The sequence below is a fragment of the Lytechinus pictus genome, chromosome 3, assembly GCF_037042905.1.
Source record: "Lytechinus pictus isolate F3 Inbred chromosome 3, Lp3.0, whole genome shotgun sequence".
Lineage (NCBI taxonomy): Eukaryota > Metazoa > Echinodermata > Echinoidea > Temnopleuroida > Toxopneustidae > Lytechinus > Lytechinus pictus.
The window spans coordinates 68,258,947-68,279,252 of NC_087247.1; the positions used below are offsets into that span (position 1 = coordinate 68,258,947).

Sequence of the window (20,306 nt, forward strand, 5' to 3'; positions counted from 1 at the left end):
TGTACCAATATTATATAGAACAATTATTTGTTATGTAATCATTATTTATTAAATAATAACTATTATTTATATATAATTTACATTTTATTTGTAAATAACTACTATTATATAAAATATCATTTCTAATTATTTATATATAATTCCAAGTAATACTTCATTATTTGTAAATAATAATAGTTCGACAATTCCATTATTTATAAATAATGATTATTTGTTTTTCATTATTTATAAATGATTATTTGTTTTTCATTATTTATAAATAATGATTATTTGTTTTTCATTATTTACAAATAATGATTATTTGTTTTTCATTATTTATAAATAATGATTATTTGTTTTTCACTATTTATAAATAATGATTATTTGTTTTTCATTATTTACAAATAATGATTATTTGTTTTTCATTATTTATAAATAATGATTATTTGTTTTTCATTATTTATAAATAATGATTATTTGTTTTTCATTATTTATAAATAATGATTATTTGTTTTTCATTATTTATAAATAATGATTATTTGTTTTTGTATTATTTATAAATAATGACACTACATACTTCGTTATTTATAAATAATGACACTACATTATTTATAAATAATTGCAATTCGTTTTTCCGTTATTTATAAATAAGTTTTCTATTATTTATAAATAATAATTATTTATTATCAATGCCAGTGCACATTTCTTTATTTATAAATAATTTGTTGAGTTTTCCATTATTTATAAATAATGATTATTTGTTAAATAATGAAAAGTCTACTTCATTATTTATAAATAATTTTTTCGAGTGCACCATTATTCTCATTATTTATAAATAATCATTATTTATATACAAATAACCATTATTTATTAAATAATGCCATTATTTATTAAATAATGGAAAACTCGCTATAACATGCAAATGTGGGACCGCCCATGATATGAATATTCATGATGCGATTTCCTTTTTCGTGATTTTTCTTCAAACTTTTTTGTCCATTTCCTCTTCATAAAGACATTTCTTGAAGCAATTTTCTAGGGATATGGTCTGATTGTAATATTCTTCATTTTCTATATAACTTCGTCTTCGTAGAAATATCAAAAAGTGTAATTTTATACGATTTTTCCTACAGTTCACAATCCCCATAGGCGTGCGTGTATCGTAGGGACAACCGGTGAATCGACGGAGTGCTCTTCATCGAAATACTACGTTGGTTGGTCCCCGGAAGTGGCGGGCGGAATTTAGCCCGAATCCTTGATGGAAGTCGATCAAGTGCATATGAGCTGAGAGAGTGAAATATCAGTGTACTTGTACAGGCCCTTCTACTTTTTATAAATATTTCTTGTTGCTTTTTTTGTTAAGTTAATTTTTCCTGGTGTAGAGATAAGTTTCAGTTCTAATAATGCACTTCAAATACATTTTGGAGTGTCTGTTTGAGGCGTTTGGGGCGATTTCACCCTGGCCCCAAAATGCTCGCAACGACAATACGGGGGCATGATGACCCCTAAATTTTTAAAAACTTATTTTTCTATTGAAAATTATCACAAAATTCACCAAAAGTGTGCACGAAAGCCTTCGTATTTCACTTTTAAAACTCCAAAAAGTGCCCAAATGACAAGCTTGGTCGCTTCGCTGTGTCGCTTTCAACTTGAGAACGTTTACGCGTCTGCTTCCCCCCCCCCCCCCCCCTCCGAAAGAAATTCTGTATACGGCCATGCTCTAAAGAGCCTGGCACATTGATTTATGTATACTTTCATGTTCATTTTTTTTATCTCATTATCAACATGGCCTTACGCAGAATTTTTTCCAGGGGGGCCGGGGCCGGAGCACGACGCGCGTAAACTTTCTCAAAAAAATCTTGAAAGCGAGACAGCCACGGGACCAAGCCCAAATGACAAGCTTGGTCGCTTCGCTGTGTCGCTTTCAACTTGAGAAAGTTTACGCGTCTGCTTCCCCCCCCCCCCCTCCTCCGAAAGAAATTCTGTATACGGCCATGCTCTAAAGAGCCTGGCACATTGATTTATGTATACTTCATTTTCATTATTTTTATCTCATTATCATCATGGCCTTACGCAGAATTTTTTCCGGGGGGGGGGGGGTGGGGGGAGCACGACGCGTGTAAACTTTCTCATAAAAATCTTGAAAAAGCGAAGCGACCAAGCTTATCATTTGAGCTTGGTCGCGTCGCTGTCTCTTTCAAGATTTTTTTGAGAAACTTTACGCGCGTCCTAGCTGCTCCCCCCCCCCCCCCCCCCCCCCGGTAAAAATTCTGTGTAAGGCCATGATGATAATGTGATAAAAATAATGAAAATGAAAAGTACATATAAATCAATGTGCCATATGCTCTTTTGAGCATGGCCGTTCACAGAATTTCTTTCGGGGGGTGGGGGCAGACGCGCGTAAACGTTCTCAAGTTGAAAGCGAGACAGCGAAGTGACCAAGCTTGTCATTTGGGCTTGGTCCCGTGGCTGTCTCGCTTTCAAGATTTTTTTGAGAAAGTTTACGCGCGTCGTGCTCCGGCCCCGGCCCCCCTGGAAAAAATTCTGCGTAAGGCCATGTTGATAATGAGATTTAAAAAATGAACATGAAAGTATACATAAATCAATGTGCCAGGCTCTTTAGAGCATGGCCGTATACAGAATTTCTTTCGGAGGAGGGGGGGGGGGGGAAGCAGATGCGTAAACGTTCTCAAGTTGAAAGCGACACAGCGAAGCGACCAAGCTTGTCATTTGGGCACTTTTTGGAGTTTTAAAAGTGAAATACGAAGGCTTTCGTGCACACTTTTGGTGAATTTTGTGATAATTTTCAATAGAAAAATAAGTTTTTAAAAATTTAGGGGTCATCATGCCCCTGTATTGTCGTTGCGAGCATTTTGGGGCCAGGGTGAAATCGCCCCAAACGCCTCAAACAGACACTCCAAAATGTATTTGAAGTGCATTATTAGAACTGAAACTTATCTCTACACCAGGAAAAATTAACTTAACAAAAAAAGCAACAAGAAATATTTATAAAAAGTAGAAGGGCCTGTACAAGTACACTGATATTTCACTCTCTCAGCTCATATGCACTTGATCGACTTCCATCGAGGATTCGGGCTAAATTCCGCCCGCCACTTCCGGGGATCAACCAACGTAGTATTTCGATGAAGAGCACTCCGTCGATTCACCGGTTGTCCCTACGATACACGCGCGCCTATGGGGATTGTGAACTGTAGGAAAAATCGTATAAAATTACACTTTTTGATATTTCTACGAAGACGAAGTTATATAGAAAATGAAAAATATTACAATCAGACCATATCCCTAGAAAATTGCTTCAAGAAATGTCATTATGAAGAGGAAATGGACAAAAATTTGTGAAGAAAAATCACGAAAAAGGAAATCGCATCATGAATATTCATATCATGGGCGGTCCCACATTTGCATGTTATAGCGAGTTTTCCATTATTCAATAAATAATGGCATTTTTTAATAAATAATGGCATTATTTAATAAATAATGGCATTATTTAATAAATAATGGTTATTTGTATATAAATAATGATTATTTGTATATAATGGCAAACTGTAAAAATTGTTTATAAATAATGATTATTTACAAATAATGGGATATTGAAACTAAATTATTATTTATAAATAATGAAGTAGATATTTCATTATTTAACAAATAATCTTTATTTATAAATAATGGAAAACTCGAACATTAAATAATGATTATTTATAAATAATGAGAATAATGGTGCACTCGAAAAAATTATTTATAAATAATGAAGTAGACGTTTTCATTATTTAACAAACAATCATTATTTATAAATAATGGAAAACTCAACAAATTATTTATAAATAAAGAAATGTGCACGGGCATTGATAATAAATAATTATTATTTATAAATAATAGAAAACTTATTTATAAATAATGGAAAAACGAATTGCAATTATTTATAAATAATGAAGTATGTAGTGTCATTATTTATAAATAACGAAGTATGTAGTGTCATTATTTATAAATAATATAAAAACAAATAATCATTATTTATAAATAATGAAAAACAAATAATCATTATTTATAAATAATGAAAAACAAATAATCATTATTTATAAATAATGAAAAACAAATAATCATTATTTATAAATAATGAAAAACAAATAATCATTATTTATAAATAATGAAAAACAAATAATCATTATTTATAAATAATGAAAAACAAATAATCATTATTTGTAAATAATGAAAAACAAATAATCATTATTTATAAATAATGAAAAACAAATAATCATTATTTATAAATAATGAAAAACAAATAATCATTATTTATAAATGATGGAATGTCGAACTATTATTATTTACAAATAATGAAGTATTACTTGAAATTATATATAAATAATTAGAAATGATATTTTATATAATAGTAGTTATTTACAAATAAAATGTAAATTATATATAAATAATAGTTATTATTTAATAAATAATGATTATATAACAAATAATTGTTCTATATAATATTGGTACATTCGGCGCCTCATAGATAGAAGCATGGAAAAGAAGTGAAACATTGTGTAAAGTAAGAATATTAGTTTTAAAGGGATGGTCCAGGCTGGAAATATTTATATCTCAATAAATAGAGTAAAATTCACAGAGCAAAATGCTGAAAATTTGATCAAAATCGGATAACAAAGTTATTCAATTTTAAAGATTTGCAGTATTCCAGTGAAACAGTTCTAGGCATGTCTTTATGAATATTCATTAGGTGGGCTGATGATGTCATATCCCCACTTGTTATTTTGTATTTTATTATATGGAAATAGGTTTATTCAACATTTTATCTACCAAGACCTGAAACAATTGGATTGATAACTGATTAAGTGCATTAGTTATTTATTGCCTCAACTTTTCATCATAATGGAGACACATCATTTACACATGTATGAAAAAATGAAACACTTAAGATCTCATATAATTAACTTAAGAAAAAGGAAAGTGGAGATGTGACATCATCAGCCAACCTAATGAACATTTATGATGATGTGCATATAACTGTTTCCACAAAATATTGATAACCTTTAAAGGACAAGTCCACCCCAATAAAAAGTTGATTTGAATAAAAAGAGAAAAATCCAACAAGCATAACACTGAAAATTTCATCAAAATCGGATGTAAAATAAGGAAGTTATGACATTTTAAAGTTTTGCTGAATTTCACAAAACAGTTATATGCACATCCTGGCTGGTATGCAAATTAGGAGACTATGACGTCATCCACTCACTATTTCTTTTGTATTTCATTATGTCAAATATGAAATATTCTAATTTTCTCCTCGTTGTCAAGTGATACAACGATTAATTCCTCCTTAAACATGTGGCATTAGCATTGTTTAATACTATATGGTTCAGTCAAGTTGGTCCTTATTGTCAAATCTAAAAAAAATGAAATATTGTATAATTCAAACAATAAAAAACAAAAGAAATAGTGAGTGATGGACATCATCGACTGACTCACCTAGTTGTGCATATCACTGTTTTGTGAAAAATAAGCGAAACTTTAAAATGTCATAACTTTCTTATTTTACATCCGATTTTGATGAAATTTTCAGCACTATGCTAGTTTGATTTTTCTATATTTATTCAAGTCAGCATTTTCCTGGGGTGGACTTGACCTTTAAATTGAATAACTTTGTTATTTGTTATCCGATTTTGATGAAATTAAGCCTGAGTCGAATCAATTTTATAATCGGTGTTCGATCGATGTCATCGAGCGCCGGTGCAGATTTTGCAAAATCGGTGCATCGAAAAATAAAAAAATATGTCGGCCGGCCGATTCGTTTGGTTCACACAATCAATCATCAAAATAAACAGAAATGTCCAACTTGACTACTAGTACTACATGTACTTACTTGATTTGTATTCCCCCCAAAATGAAATTGATTGTGTAATTATGATGCCTATTCACCATTAATTTGAAAAAAAAAAAATATGTCGGCCGGCCGATTCGTTTGGTTCACACAATCAATCATCAAAATAAACAGAAATGTCCAACTTGACTACTAGTACTACATCTACTTACTTGATTTGTATTCCCCCCTAAATGAAACCGATTGTGTAATTATGATGCCTTTTCACCATTAATTTGAAGTTTATTTCGATCATAGTTCGAGTCTTACTCGTCTGCTCGTGCCGAGATAATTTATGCACGATGAATTCATGAATGGAAATCATCGATCGTGCAGCGCGTGCGCTGTACTGTGCTTTAATCAAAACAGAAAATGGCCGGAAAATTGACGCAATCAACGTAAAATAAACCTTGCTATCATGAACAATATTTATATCATGACCATAGAACATTATTTAATCGTAATATTTGACAATAACTTGCATATGATAATCATTAATATGAATTTAGAGCTTGATGTTTCAATTTTCAATGACGGACATCACATGACGATCGACTTGAGCGAGTGCACTTGTCTAAAAAAAAAAATTATCACGTCAGGATTGATTCTCGAACATTGTCAACATGCAGAAACTTTTTCAAGATCATAATATCTCCATATAATAACATTTTACATGACAAAACAGAGTAAATTGCGTGATATTTTTTTCCATCAATTTGAAGCTAATTTGTGCCCAACTTCGGGCTCTGATTTTCATGAATGGAAAATATGTCCTATGTCAACGAACGCGCATGCGCATTGTGCTTCTTTTTCTCGGAGCTAGCTAGCTCCGGAGACGTCCAGGCCAGAGATGGAATAAAAATAAAAAATAATGCCAGTATAATGCTATAAATACTTCCATATGAACATGACATGCTTTGCTGACATTGTCAATATCTTTAATATGGCCATAAAATCTTATTAAATCGTAATTATTTAACATCCAATAATAATTTATATGAATTTAGTGCTCGATCCGAGACATATTTATTTCGATCGCATGCTCTTGTCTAGTGTCTAAAATTTAAAAAATATGGATTATCATATCAGGATTAATTCTCGAACATCGTCATTACTCATATTCCACAATCTTTCCTCACAATCGTTATATCAGCATTGAATACCAATTCAAATGACCATCCAGAGAAAATTACGTATTTATTCCCGTCAATTTGGAGCTCATTTTGGATCTAACTACACAATCTCAGGCAAGTTTAATACAGTGCTCCTGCTGGTTGCACTTTTTTGCTGGCGCTGGCCGGGGCTGCGGGCGGGGCTGGTGTGTGCGAGTCTGGACCGCGAATGCTAGTTGACCGAAAATCGTTTGGACCGACTCTGCGTGATTCATGTCTGATATTGTTTCATTTTAAACTTATATATTGTCATCTTCAAATATCATTGTTGATGATATTTTGGAAAGAATTCTGCATTGGTCTCCGGCTTTTTTGTGTTTTGTGATCATGGAAAATACAAACGAACTTTGCTCTATCATCTGCTTGTGCAACGCTCACCAAGCCAGCGCATACCGTCAGTGCATGCAATGCGTGCATAGCGCATCGACGCGACGGCCGGAGCAAAAAAAATATTGACTCGATTTTCCCCGCCGCACCTTCAAAATTCGATTCATCGATGTTCGATCGAATTAAAGCTGTCGAACACCGGTTTTCAAAATAATCGATATGACTCAGGCTTAGATGAAATATTCAGAATTTTGCTCTGTGAATTTTATTCTATTTATTTAGATATAAATATTTTCAGCCCGGACCATCTCTTTGTTTTTAAAGATTGTGATGTTGCATGAATTTTATATTTCCCCCCATGAAATCCCACCTTTGTCAGATCGGAGTATCAGAGTGAATTTTGGACCTTGAGGTTCGGGTAGGTGTAGCGGTAGTGAAGTGGAGCCTACACGAACATCACTTGAGGTACCAGGGAAATGGCTAGCAAATAAATAATTGTATTAATTGATACATGTAATATCGCGACAAATATTAAAAAAAAAAAGGTTAAGAACAGATGACAAACTGAATACCTGGGGGATGAATGACATAATCTACCTTATTATTTATCAAAAACGCAGCTCTATGAATTCATTTCATATTCAATCACATCGCGCATTATGCTAATTAGTGACAATATACTTATTTGCATATTTTTACGCAGTGCACGCAGGCCAATTATGACCACGCCCAGTAGAGGCGCACGCCCAATATGGGAGACTCTCTCCAATATGAGAGATTATCTCTAATATCAGAGACTTTTGTAAAGAATTTGGGTATCCAATTTCAGAGACAGTCTCTAGTTTGGGAGACCAATTTTCTTTGTTTACATTTGCTTCAAAACTCAAAAAGATTACCTTGGCGGCAAATAAAAATGTGATAAGCAGATTCCTCATGAAAAATTACCCCTTTTCACCGTCTACTTTAAAAATTCACTGTCTACTTTTGTTTTGATAAGGATTTTTGTTGTCATCCATACATGAAACAAATGGGCTTCTGACCTCAGTAAGACACAATTTTGGGTGCAAAAAATTACACTTTTGTTGATGTTGTTTCTTTTGTTTTGCAATGCAAGTCTCTAATATGGGAGATTATCTCTCATATTGGAGAGAGTCTCCCATATTGGCCGTGCGCCTCTAGGCTCTACTGACACCTCGGTTTCGCTGGTGACATGACGGTGTGCCATGAAGTTGCGGTGTCCATAGGCTTGTACGCGAAAAATGGGAGCAGTGTGCACTTTTGACCTTCCAAAATTTCCCCATGTGTCTGACCAGATGCATGCAGAAGCGGAGTTTCATCCCCCTGTATAGATTTTACGACTACTGGTACGCCCTCGGCCCGGGTATTAAACAGTAACAGTAACAATTATTTGTACTGGCTAGTACTGCACTGCAGGGCTAGCCAGGAGGCTTCTTGAGAATAAAAATCATTTACTAAAGTATGCTTACTCTCAATGAAGCCAGGGATTCCTTCCTATTCATATGCGTGTACCGCCAAAAAACCTGAAACTTTCGCCCCCGAGATTTCTACTTTCCTTCTAAAACATCTAGCCATAAATCATGTACATGAGATAAAACTTCATTTCCGACATTTCTACGCTCTCGGTTTTATTTTTAAACAAGAATTCATAAAAAAATGAGAAAAATATTGTGAAAAGACGGAAGAGACTTGCCCGATGTTTACGCCGCCATCTTGTTTCCTATTGACTATTGTACTTCCCCAACGTTACAGACGTGTGCGTCGCATAACTTTGGGGAAGTACAATAAGAAACAAGATGGCGGCGTAAACATCGGGCAAGTCTCTTCCGTCTTTTCACAATATTTTTCTCATTTTTTTATGAATTCGATGGCCCTAGATTTTGGAACTCCCTCGACAATAACATAAAAAACAGCCCTTCTATACATTCTTTTAAAAGAAAACTGAAAAACTTGTTACTTAAATCCTACCGAGGTCTTCATTACTGATTCCTGCTCGTTATCTTCTCCTCTCAGACTTCAAGTTATTTTTGTTAGTCTTTATCATTTTTTTTATCCTCTCTTTTCGGTCGCAATTCGTCCTGATTCTTTTTATGTTTATTTCTCCTTTTGTCGTCCTGTTTTTTTTTTCGTTTTATTTTATTCTTTTTTCGTTTTGTCTTGTTCTGTGGGTTATCCTGTTCTTTTTAATCTATTCAGTAAATCTCCGTAGGCAAATAGCAACCATTGCATCTCTCTCTCTCTCTCCTCTTTTCTCTTCCTTGATGGGGGTTCACATTTATACAAGCTATGCTTTTGAGTGAATCTCCCATTTCCACAGATACCTTTCTTCTATCTAAACTACATACCATAATTTTGTCTACCATAATTTTGTCTACAATAATGTTTTGTATTATCTTTATATGTTAATTATCATTAATGTTTTGTATCGTAAATATTTGTTATAATGTATGAAAAATGATTTGTATCAATATTTATGTCATTTCTGAAAATCTGAATATAAAGAAATATCAGCTCGCGCTTGCCTTATCTGTTTTATGAGATACGCCTCTTTATCCTCCTCATGAGTCACTAACAATCTGGAACAGGTACTCTTTTCCTGTTTTTAGGTCAGTATATTGCAAATTTTAGCTTCTGCCTTCTGCTCGCAGTAATTGTTTACTTAGATACGAATATACAAAAATTACTATGAGAGCTAAAATTATCGTTCAGGTGTGAATGCATACAATATTAAAAAAAATTGATCTTGCCCTCGCATTATTTATTTAAGCGGCCGATCGAGGAAAACGTAAGGAAAATTCCCCCCCCCCCCCCCCCCCCCCCGGATTGGGGAAAGCTGGATCAGCCCCGGGAGGTAACGGAACTGATCATGAACTACAAAGGGTTCACTCTTTTTTTTTTAATTCGGAACCCCCTCATATAGAAAATCATGGCTTCGGCCCTGATATGCACGAACACACAACACCTATATATAAGCATCCCTGACGCAACATACACACACATGGGCCTACTGTTCGGTGGATACGAACTTAAATGCATTCCATTTTTAAATTTCACATGGAATATGATAAAAAAGAACATTAAATGTTAAGCTGTTATCATTTTGATTGTCATTAACATTGTCAACACTAGGCGTAACGATCAATGAAATTTCATTAACATTTATATTCTTTATTACCATTTTTATTTTGATCATCGTTTGGATTATGATTATTAGCATTACTTTTATTTCTATTACCAGCAGAAGCTGTTATTAAAAATGACATCCCCTCCAATACAAATCCTATTATCTGGAGGTTACTCGCACGCAACCAACAAACTTAATCCCCTGCATCCTTAAACCATTTGCTTAGGCAGCGATTGCTCAGATAAAATCGAAATTAAGTCTATGCTTGATACGGGCGCCTATTCTTAATGCAATACATGCTTTGGCCACAACACACACAATGTATCATCGATCGTTATTACTATTATTGCATAATATCGTGTTATCTTGTAATGACAACACCGTTTTTGTTACCAAAATGAATTAATTACATGTTCGGAAATACGAACCTTATTTAATTTTCGGATTAACGAACCTTATTTTGTTTTACGGACTAACGAACCTTCGGAATTACGAACCTCATTTCGTTTTCGGATTGACGAACCTCATTTCGTTTTCGGACTGATGAACCTTCGGAATTATGAACCTTATTTCGTTTTCGGACGAACGAACCTTCGGAATTACGAACCTTATTTCGTTTTCGGATTAACGAACCTTCGGAATTACGAACCTTCGGAATTACGAACCTTTGGAATAACCGAACCTTCGTAATAACGAAGCGTCGGAATTACGGTTGTATGCGGCAGTGAACAAGTGGGCCAGCCCCACTCACACGCAGGGGCGTCGATCCATTTTTCAGATTGGGGGGGGGCAAAATCATGAATCAACTTTTCAAAGGCACTCGATCGGTGAATTATCGGATGGTCTAATACCACATGGTCTATTATCAGTTCGTCTAACTTCACATAGTCTAAACTCATTTCGTCTACAACCAGTTCGTCTAATATCCAATTCGTCTAATTCCCACTTGGTCTAATATCCAATTCGTCTAATTTCCATTTGGGCTAATTTCCACTTGGTCTAATATCCAATTCGTCTAATTCCCACTTGGTCTAATATCCAATTGGTCTAATGAACAGTTGGGCTAAAATCATTTAGTCTAATTTTCAGTTGGTCTAACACCACTTGGTCTAATTTCCACTTTGGCTAATTTCCATTTGGTCTAATTATCACTTTGTCTAATTGCCACATGGTCTAATGACCGTTTGGTCTAATTTCCACTTGGTCTAATTTCCATTTAGTCTAATTTCCACTTGGTCTAATATCCAATTGGTCTAATGACCACTTGGTCTAATAGCCAAATGGTGTAATGACCAATTGGTCTAATGACCAGTTGGGCTAATCGTCACTTGGTCTAATTTCCATTTGGTCTAATTCACACTTGGTCAAATGTCCATTTATTCTAATATAGCATCATTATTATTCATTTTATCTAGAATTAGCAAATATGGTACGTAATGGATAAATACCATGCATCAGTTAATACATATCGCCAGGATCCGGAGGGGTAGAGCTGGTGGGCGCAAAACCTCACCGTGAAGGACTATCGATGACAAGATAGTCGCTCATCAAATTAATTATTCTAATAAAATAATTATCATAATTAGGCCTGTATATCGATTATAAGATGATGATACAAATTATATCATACTCATAATCATTACATCACCGCATGCACATTTACAGAACAATAATTTGGGGACCTTGTAGCTTATAATGGTCGAATGGCGGGGTTTCATCAGAATTAAATTATTATGAAGAAAGGAACAAAAATATAATGTAATTGATTGTGTGGATAAGTATCTGGTAAACATGTTTATGCCTCTTTTAAATCATTGTTATGCACCATTACGGACGATACTTGAACTTGATGGCCTATAGTTATGCAGTTTGGGGGATTCCAAAACTTACAAAGCCATTAGATCATGCAATTTTGTTATGAATATTTGTTTAGTTATTTCAATAGTAAGTTTGGAGGCAAATAACAGACCAGTTAGATATAGTTTGATAACACTATACAGGTCTGCGACAACATCACTGCGACCATCTTGGTAGCAGCCACATCATTCTGACGTGTAATAACATAGTATACATGTAGTCTACGCTTGCAGACCTTTATCAGTTATCACCACAGTAGTCATTCATCTTATATATCTTCTCATTCTGTTTTTGTTCTACTTCTTCGCCTCTTCCTTAAAATGGATTGGCAAGGTTCCCACCCCATCAGGGAAATCGAGGAAATCAGGGATTTTTAAAAACATTTTTCCAGTCAGGGATTGCCTCAAATCCGTGGAAAATGCCTCAAATGAGGGCAAAATCAGGGCAAAATCAGGGAATTTTGATCGGCCCAAAAGTCGAAAGCATGATAGTCAGTGAGACTCTGTTATATTTTGTTGTATATTAAAACAACATTCATTGAATGACATGTTATGGTGTTTTTTTTAATGTAGCCTCTTCTACTACAATACAAGTATAGGCCTACTGGTACATTAATTATACATGCATAACTAAAATAATAATAATACATGTAATTCACTGCAACAACTTAGAAACCATGAGAAACTGGGAATGGGTTTTAATAATTATCAAGGAATTTTTAAACTTCATCAGAGATATCAGGGATTTTTGTTTTCTTGAAAAGTTGGGAACCATGATTGGGTTAAGCCAGCGTTAACTATCTACAGTAGATCGTAAACATAGAGGTGAATAAATAAACATATTTTTCACCTCTATATTAGCATTATTTTACAGAAAAATAGCAAATTTGTTGTTTTCACCCAAACCTTAAAAAATCCCCTGAAACAGACAAAAAAATCCCCAAAGTTTATTTAATCCCCAAATAATTTTTTTCGTCCCCACAGGCTTTCGAAAATCCCCATATTTTCAAAATTCAGTTGGGGACGAAATATACGTCACTCTAACTGCACTCCAATATCGAGGGGCGCGCGTGTGAAGATTCGAAGCCGGCGCGCGGAAAGTAACTTTAAAAATTTCACCAGAAAATTGAAAAGAAGTCACCATGCAGACTTTACAAATTAGACCAAATGGCATGTAGACGAAATGAATGTTAGACTATCTGGAAATTAGACCAAGTGGAAATTAGCCGAAGTGGAAATTAGACCAAGTGGAAATTAGCCGAAATGGAAATTAGACCAACTGCACATTAGACCAACTGCACATTAGACCAAATGAATAATAGACCAAGTGAGGATTAGACCAACTGGTATTAGACCAACTAGTATTAGACCAACCGACTATTAGACGAACTGGTATTAGACCAAATGCAATTAGACCAAGTGACAATAAAATACATTAGACGAAATGGCAATTAGACCAAATGAAAATTAGACCAAGTGACGATTAGCCCAACTGGGCATTAGACCAAGTGGCTATTAGACCAAGTGGTCATTAGACCAATTGGCTTTTAGACCAAGTGGCCATTAGACCAAGTGGATATTAGACCAAGTGGTCATTAGACCAATTGGCTATTAGACCAAGTGGTCATTAGACCAAAAGAGAATTGGACTAAGTGGGTTTAGCCCGAATGTTGTTAGCCCATCTGATGATTAGACCAAGTGATAATAGACCATCCGTCAGTAAACCACTCGATCACACAAAACAAACTCACACACACATATGCCTATAATATATATATGACTCATGAGATAGAGACACATATTTCACCAACAAATTAATGCGAGCGCGAAGCGCGAGCTGAAATTTCTTTATATTCTGACCTGAAAGCTTGACATTCTAACTCTAAGCATTTTTGGTACTAATGATTAAGATGGGTATCTAAAAAACAATAGATGCGAGCGCAAAGCGCGAGCTGAAAATTTTGATATTTCGATCTGGAAAATTGAGTTTAATGGACGTTTTTAATAAAGAACAAGATATATATCCAACAAAAGATTATTGCAAATCGAAGTGGGAGTTCTTTTGAGGTCTAGAACTGAAAAAGGGACATTCTATTCACCTATTTAATCATGAAAAGTATGGGTTTTGCTACAGAAATGATGCGAGCGCAAAGCGCGAGCTAAATTTTTTTTATATTCCAATCTGAAAATCGGACATTTTGACTCGCGCGTGCTGGGATCTCACTTCAGGGGAGTGTTTCATCAACATTTTCATCCGACAAGTTGTCAGATCTGACATCTTTCTCTGATGTTGATTGGCTGAGAGGTACTGTTACTATGGTAACTGTCGGATAAAATGGGACTTGTCGGATAAAACGTCCGACAAGTCCTTTCATGAAACGCTCCCCTGGTGTCCACAACACACGACTTCTATAGCTTGATTTTTCTGTGCGCGGTGGCAAGTAATGAACCCTTGGGTGGGCCAGCCCAGGGTTTAAATTACAAAGCAGAATGCTTTGTTTAAGGACGTTCCACAGTTAAAGTGTAATCCATGTCATTTTCACCAAACTTTGCACATAGATACTTTAGAACCTTAATATTCGAAATATGCAAAAATTAACATAGGTCCATGTGCTTGATTTTTTGCTATAGAGCTTCAAAGTTCACCCAAATTGACGTTCTTAAAAATTGCGCATTCAAAAGAATTTGGCATTTTTAGACCACCCAAGATTACTACAATGAGTTTAAACCTCTATTACTCAGTCAAAATACATGAAAAAGTCATCAAATTTCGCAAGAGAGTTAATAATTGTATCGTTAGAATGGAGAATCTATTTATAGTGCTATTTGTTTGCAATTTTAAGTTTAACAGCACTGCCATTTCTTAAAAATTGCATAAAAGATAACAAAATCCCAATCTAAAAAATGTGAAATTTCAGTTACAAACTACAAACGTACAATAAATGCTGCACTTTATTCAAAATCCATGTCATTTTCACCAAAATTTGCAGAGTTGTAGAAGAAGGTATACCTAAGCGGTACAAACATTAAAAAATAGGGGTTCATGTGCTTGTTTTTAAACTATCAGCATTTTTATTAGAGCAAATGTGCTTTTTAAAACACCAAAAATGCGCCGAATGCTTTGTATCTATGTGAAGAAAAAATCAAAACCACTCTACCATTTATTCAAACTCGGGGTAATATTCGTGATTCTTGGCAGCACTGCAGAGTAAAGTATTTTGAAATTGTAGAGAATGTTTTTTTGAATGGTCCATGGAATAATTCCACTTTATAGCTTCATGAAATAACACATCGGATCTGCAGTTAAAGTGCAGAAGATGAGAAAAATCAGCTCATACCCGCAGCTAATTAATCACCTGTTCATCCATTGTGACGTCAGCGCGCAGAGTGTAAACTATGCGCAGATCATAATGCGCACAAACATAACTGTGGAACGTCCTTAATATCAGTTATTAGTAGGGTGTCTGAAGCCACACTGAAAAGTGTCAGCATAAAACAGGCTGATTTAGGGGAAAATATGGCACATTTTTGGGGGGAAGTTCAGGCTACTAGAAAAATGTGATCTGAATTGATTATTAACTTGTGTTTGGCATGTATGGAAAGAAAAAATTCAGGGGCTTCTTTTGACAGGAAGGACAAGTTTATATGATCATTTTAAATAAGGATTTAGAGATAAATTGCAAACCCTTATTTTTGTGTGTGTTGAGATTGCCATTTCTCCATGCGTTTTCTATGGGAAAATGAAATTTCTGTTTTGCACAATTTTTTTCACTTTGTCGCAATTTTTCATTGTGATCTGGTTTCTAAATCTTTATAAAAATCATACCATTAGATAGAGCATAAAAAATCCTATTGGACTCTTCATGGACAAGTTTTTGGCATTAATAATAAATTCATAATTAACAGCTCTCGGAAGCTAAAAATTTGGATTTGTGTGTGTCCATTTCTGAACTACACAGTCTATGGCAGAGAAATGCTGAAAATTGACCCAATTTCATTCTCCTTTTTTGCAGCCAATAATTTGATTTTTTTCAAAAATTTTACATTTCTGTCAGTCTGAAGGTCATTTCTCTTCAAATTCACAAAGAAAATGTGATATTTTCTTGAAATAAGAAAAATAATTTTTTTCTCCAGACACCCTATTAAAGGGGAAGTTCACCCTGAAAAAAACTTTGTTGTAAAAATAGCAGAAAAAATAGTAAAAAATATTGGTGAAGGTTTGAGGAAAATCCGTTAAAGAATAAGAAAGTTATTAGAGTTCAAAGTTTTGGATTTGTGACGTCATAAACGAGCAGCTGCCCCATGTGTTATGTAATATAAAATGCATGAATTTCAAATTTTATATGGTTCCTGATGACTTAATTTTGATTTCTATTCATGATCGGGTGTGAAATGATTTGTCTATTGTTATACAAAAGATACAGTAAAAACCATTTCCAATTTTCTGAGAAAATGACATTTCATTGATTTTTTACCATTCGCTATGTATGAATGCTGCTCGCATATGACGTCACAAATCAAATAATTGGAATTCTAATAACTTTTTCATTATTTGATGAATTTTTCTCAAACCTTCGGCAATATTTTTTATTATTTTTTCTGCTATTTTTACAATAAACTTTTTGTCAGGGTGAACTTCCCCTTTAAGTAATATTAGGACTCTAGAGTCTAGTCTAGGAGTAGGACAATGAAAATCATAAAAAACAACATAGTCTGATAGTGCAGCAAAAATCCAACGTTCAGTCAGAGACCGAAGCTTTTTGCTAAAAACTAAAAGACCCTTTCCTGGTCTTGCATTGCAATTTGCATTGGAGTAAGTACGGAACTACGCGCGCTGGCGCTGGCGGCGGGATCGGGTAAATTCCCTACCCTGGCAACAGGCCCAGGGCTGCAAGTGCTCGGCTCACGCCAGTCCCGTATGCTGGAATTTACGTTTGGAATCTCTAACGTTAGTATGACTTACGAGTCGTTTAGCCACGAATGCTATATCATCAAAGTATTTAATGGCTGGTTTGAATTTCTCTTGCATGTCACAGACGAAAAGGGCTGATGTTTCTGGCGATATATTACCAAATGAAGCTTTTGAAGCCATGATTTCCAACTGTATTGGCTGGGCCGTCACGTATGTTCATCAAAGGCCTTTGCACAGTTTCAACGTTGGTGTCGTGATACTTTTCAATAAAGAAAATATGTGTCGTACCATGACAACATGTATTGTTGCTGGAATTTCCAGGGATTTAAAGTGGATATGGTGTGATCAAACTATGAAAATTTATAATCCATTATATCAATGGTCATATCATGACTTTAGTTAAGAATATCGTGCGCAAATAAAGGCAGATCAGCATAATTTCATATCATTGTCTAATACGTAATAGATCGAGTGTGGGAGACGGGGGTAAAAAATTTCAAAATTTTATTATCTTTATTGTACTAAGTTCTCAATTTTTTTAATACTTTCTTTCTATAGTATGTTATTTTGTTGTTATTTTATTGTATATTTGTGTTGAGTTTGACAACTCTCCAGTTTTTTTTAATGTGTAAGCTAAATAAATAATCAGTGGATCTTGGGGCTATATTGCAATTGAAATCACGCACGTCAAGTGGCGTAATTCATCTGATCGGGGGGGGGGGGGGGTGTGAGAGCAATAATTATGTTGAGTTTTAAAAAAATGGCCCCCCCCCAGAGCTGTTAGTAGACGGGGATATACAAAACGTGTGTGAAGGGATGGGGGTCAAAGCAATATATTGAGCTGAATATTCAACAATAATATTCAAGGGTAACTCACCCCCCCCCCTTCAAGAGCTATCAGTAGACAGGGGCGGATCCAGCCTTTGCCAATATGGGGGGGGGGGAGCCAAATTTTTTTAGCCACATTTTCCCGATCGGCCACACGAAGTTGATTTTTGTTTGTATCTTTGAAGGGGTAGTCTTTTATTATAATAGTCTAAGCTTTATTCTTATAAATCAACATAAATATATAATAATCTCATAAGTCTTATTTGATTAGTGCGAGTGCAAAGTATTTTGTCCTAAAATCTAAATATTCTGGGCAATGTTTGTGATCCTAAGACAGATGTGTATCCACCGCAACTACATAATAATTACTGCGAGCGCGAAGCGGGAACAGAAAATTTTAATATATGTTTTGATCTGAAAAAAAAACAGCTGCTTGCAGTTAGCCATGAAGACCTTAAATTTTTCAACAATCAAATAATGCGAGCGAAAAGCGTGGGCTGAAAATTTTGACATTTCTAGACGAAGTATGGAAATTCTAAGCACTTTTTGTAATCGTGATAATAATAAGTAAATGACTAAACAATTGATGCGAGCGCGAAGCGCGTGCGGAAAAAAATCGAGATTTACACCCAAAAATGGGACACTCTGATCATTTTGTGTAAATCATGAAAATGATCATTGGAAATCTTATAATGCGAGCACAAAGCGCGAGCAGAAAATGTTTGATATTTGGATGATTAAATAGTGAACAAGCTGCGTATCTGAATAAACATGCGCGACCTAGAATCTGGGCATTCTAAATACCTTTTACATCATGAAAATCAATAAAGCGAGCGCAAAAAGCTCGAGCTTAAAGTATTTGATATTCCAATCTGAAAAAGGGACAATTTAATCTCTGTATTTCAAGCACTTTGTAGGAAAATTGTGAGGTGGATTTGGATCACAGTTTTAAAAAAGCCGATATGTTTCAATATTATTCCTTTAAGTTTTGACCTAGGACCGGGACATCCTAAGAACATTATGTCATCAAATGAAAATGATGACTGTCTTCCTATTTCTCTTCCTAAGCATGAAATAGAACTTGTCGATATTCCATTCTGAAAACAAGGACATAGTGATTACTAGATTAATATCTCATTTTATTAGTCTAATAAGCCTAATGAGAGCGCGAAATCTGTTAATATTATGGCTTGAAAAATGGACATTTAAAGTACTTTTGTAATTATGATGCACGATTTAATATATTTTCAACAATCAATGCGAGCACAAATCGTAAGCCGAATTTTTTATAATCTGTCATGAAATGGGGATTTTAAGTAGTTTGTTATAAAATCAATATTGAGATATACATAACTCACCCGGTGTATTGGAAAAGAGAGGGAAAGGAGCACCCCCTTCTCCCGATCCGCTTGAGACAACATTATACCTTCAACTTTCTTCTTCGTTCTCTTTTTTTATATATTTCTTGTACATACCATCTCAAGATCTTATTTATTTTTAATAGTAATTCATATTCATATTTATAGTGTAAACAGATTTTACCTTTTATAATTACAATTCTATACGTGTTGAGGACCCCACTGAAAATAAGCTTTCGAACTATCCTGTTAAAGATTACTGACTTTTATTTTAATTTAATTTAATTTCATTTATTTATCCATTTATTCATTTATTCTTACTCATTATTATTTTTGGGGAGGTGTCCTTTCACACCCATAATCATCAGACAATAATCGTTCCGAATCCTCCTTCATTTAGGTTATGTAAATGAAATACTAAAATATTAAATTAAGAGGAAAGGAATTAAGACAAAGTAATTTTACAGCTACAACTATGATTCATTTGCGAAAAAGAGTATTTCTTTTTTATTTTAAGACCGCTCGGGGGACATTCATAATGTAGTTTTTAGTCAAAAAATAAATTGTGTCAGGAACTCGTTGGCTGCAGTAAATAAATATTGTTTTTAAAAATGGATAACCATGAGAAACAAAATAATCATATCCATCTTTAGTCGAAGTGCCAGGAATGAGCTCTTTGGCAAGGGGTGTCTGGAAAACGAAGACCGCGAAGACCGAAGACCGGGGACTCATATCACACTCGTGTGAAAGCGTTTGTAGTTCACGCCCGAAGTGTGTACAAAGCAGTGCAAAGTGTGTACAAAACACGTGCGCGGGTTAGAATGGACTTTGGACCTTGCCCCGAC

General features: G+C 34.5%; 1 protein-coding gene across 2 annotated transcripts in view; it reads right to left on the reverse strand.

Moving 5' to 3' along the window:
- Nucleotides 1–17,520, reverse strand: part of LOC129255388 (isochorismatase domain-containing protein 1-like) — a 49,612-nt gene extending 32,092 nt beyond the window's left edge. Inside the window, exon 1 of one of the 2 annotated variants that reach the window (XR_010293156.1) lies at nt 17,327–17,520. Coding sequence is in view for 1 of the 2 variants with exons in the window: in XM_064097631.1 (XP_063953701.1) it covers nt 17,327–17,455 (129 nt within the window). In the remaining variant the exon portion in view is untranslated. The remainder of the gene's footprint in view (nt 1–17,326) is intronic. The other variant, XM_064097631.1, reaches the window with a different exon arrangement.
- Nucleotides 17,521–20,306: the final 2,786 nt, after the last annotated feature.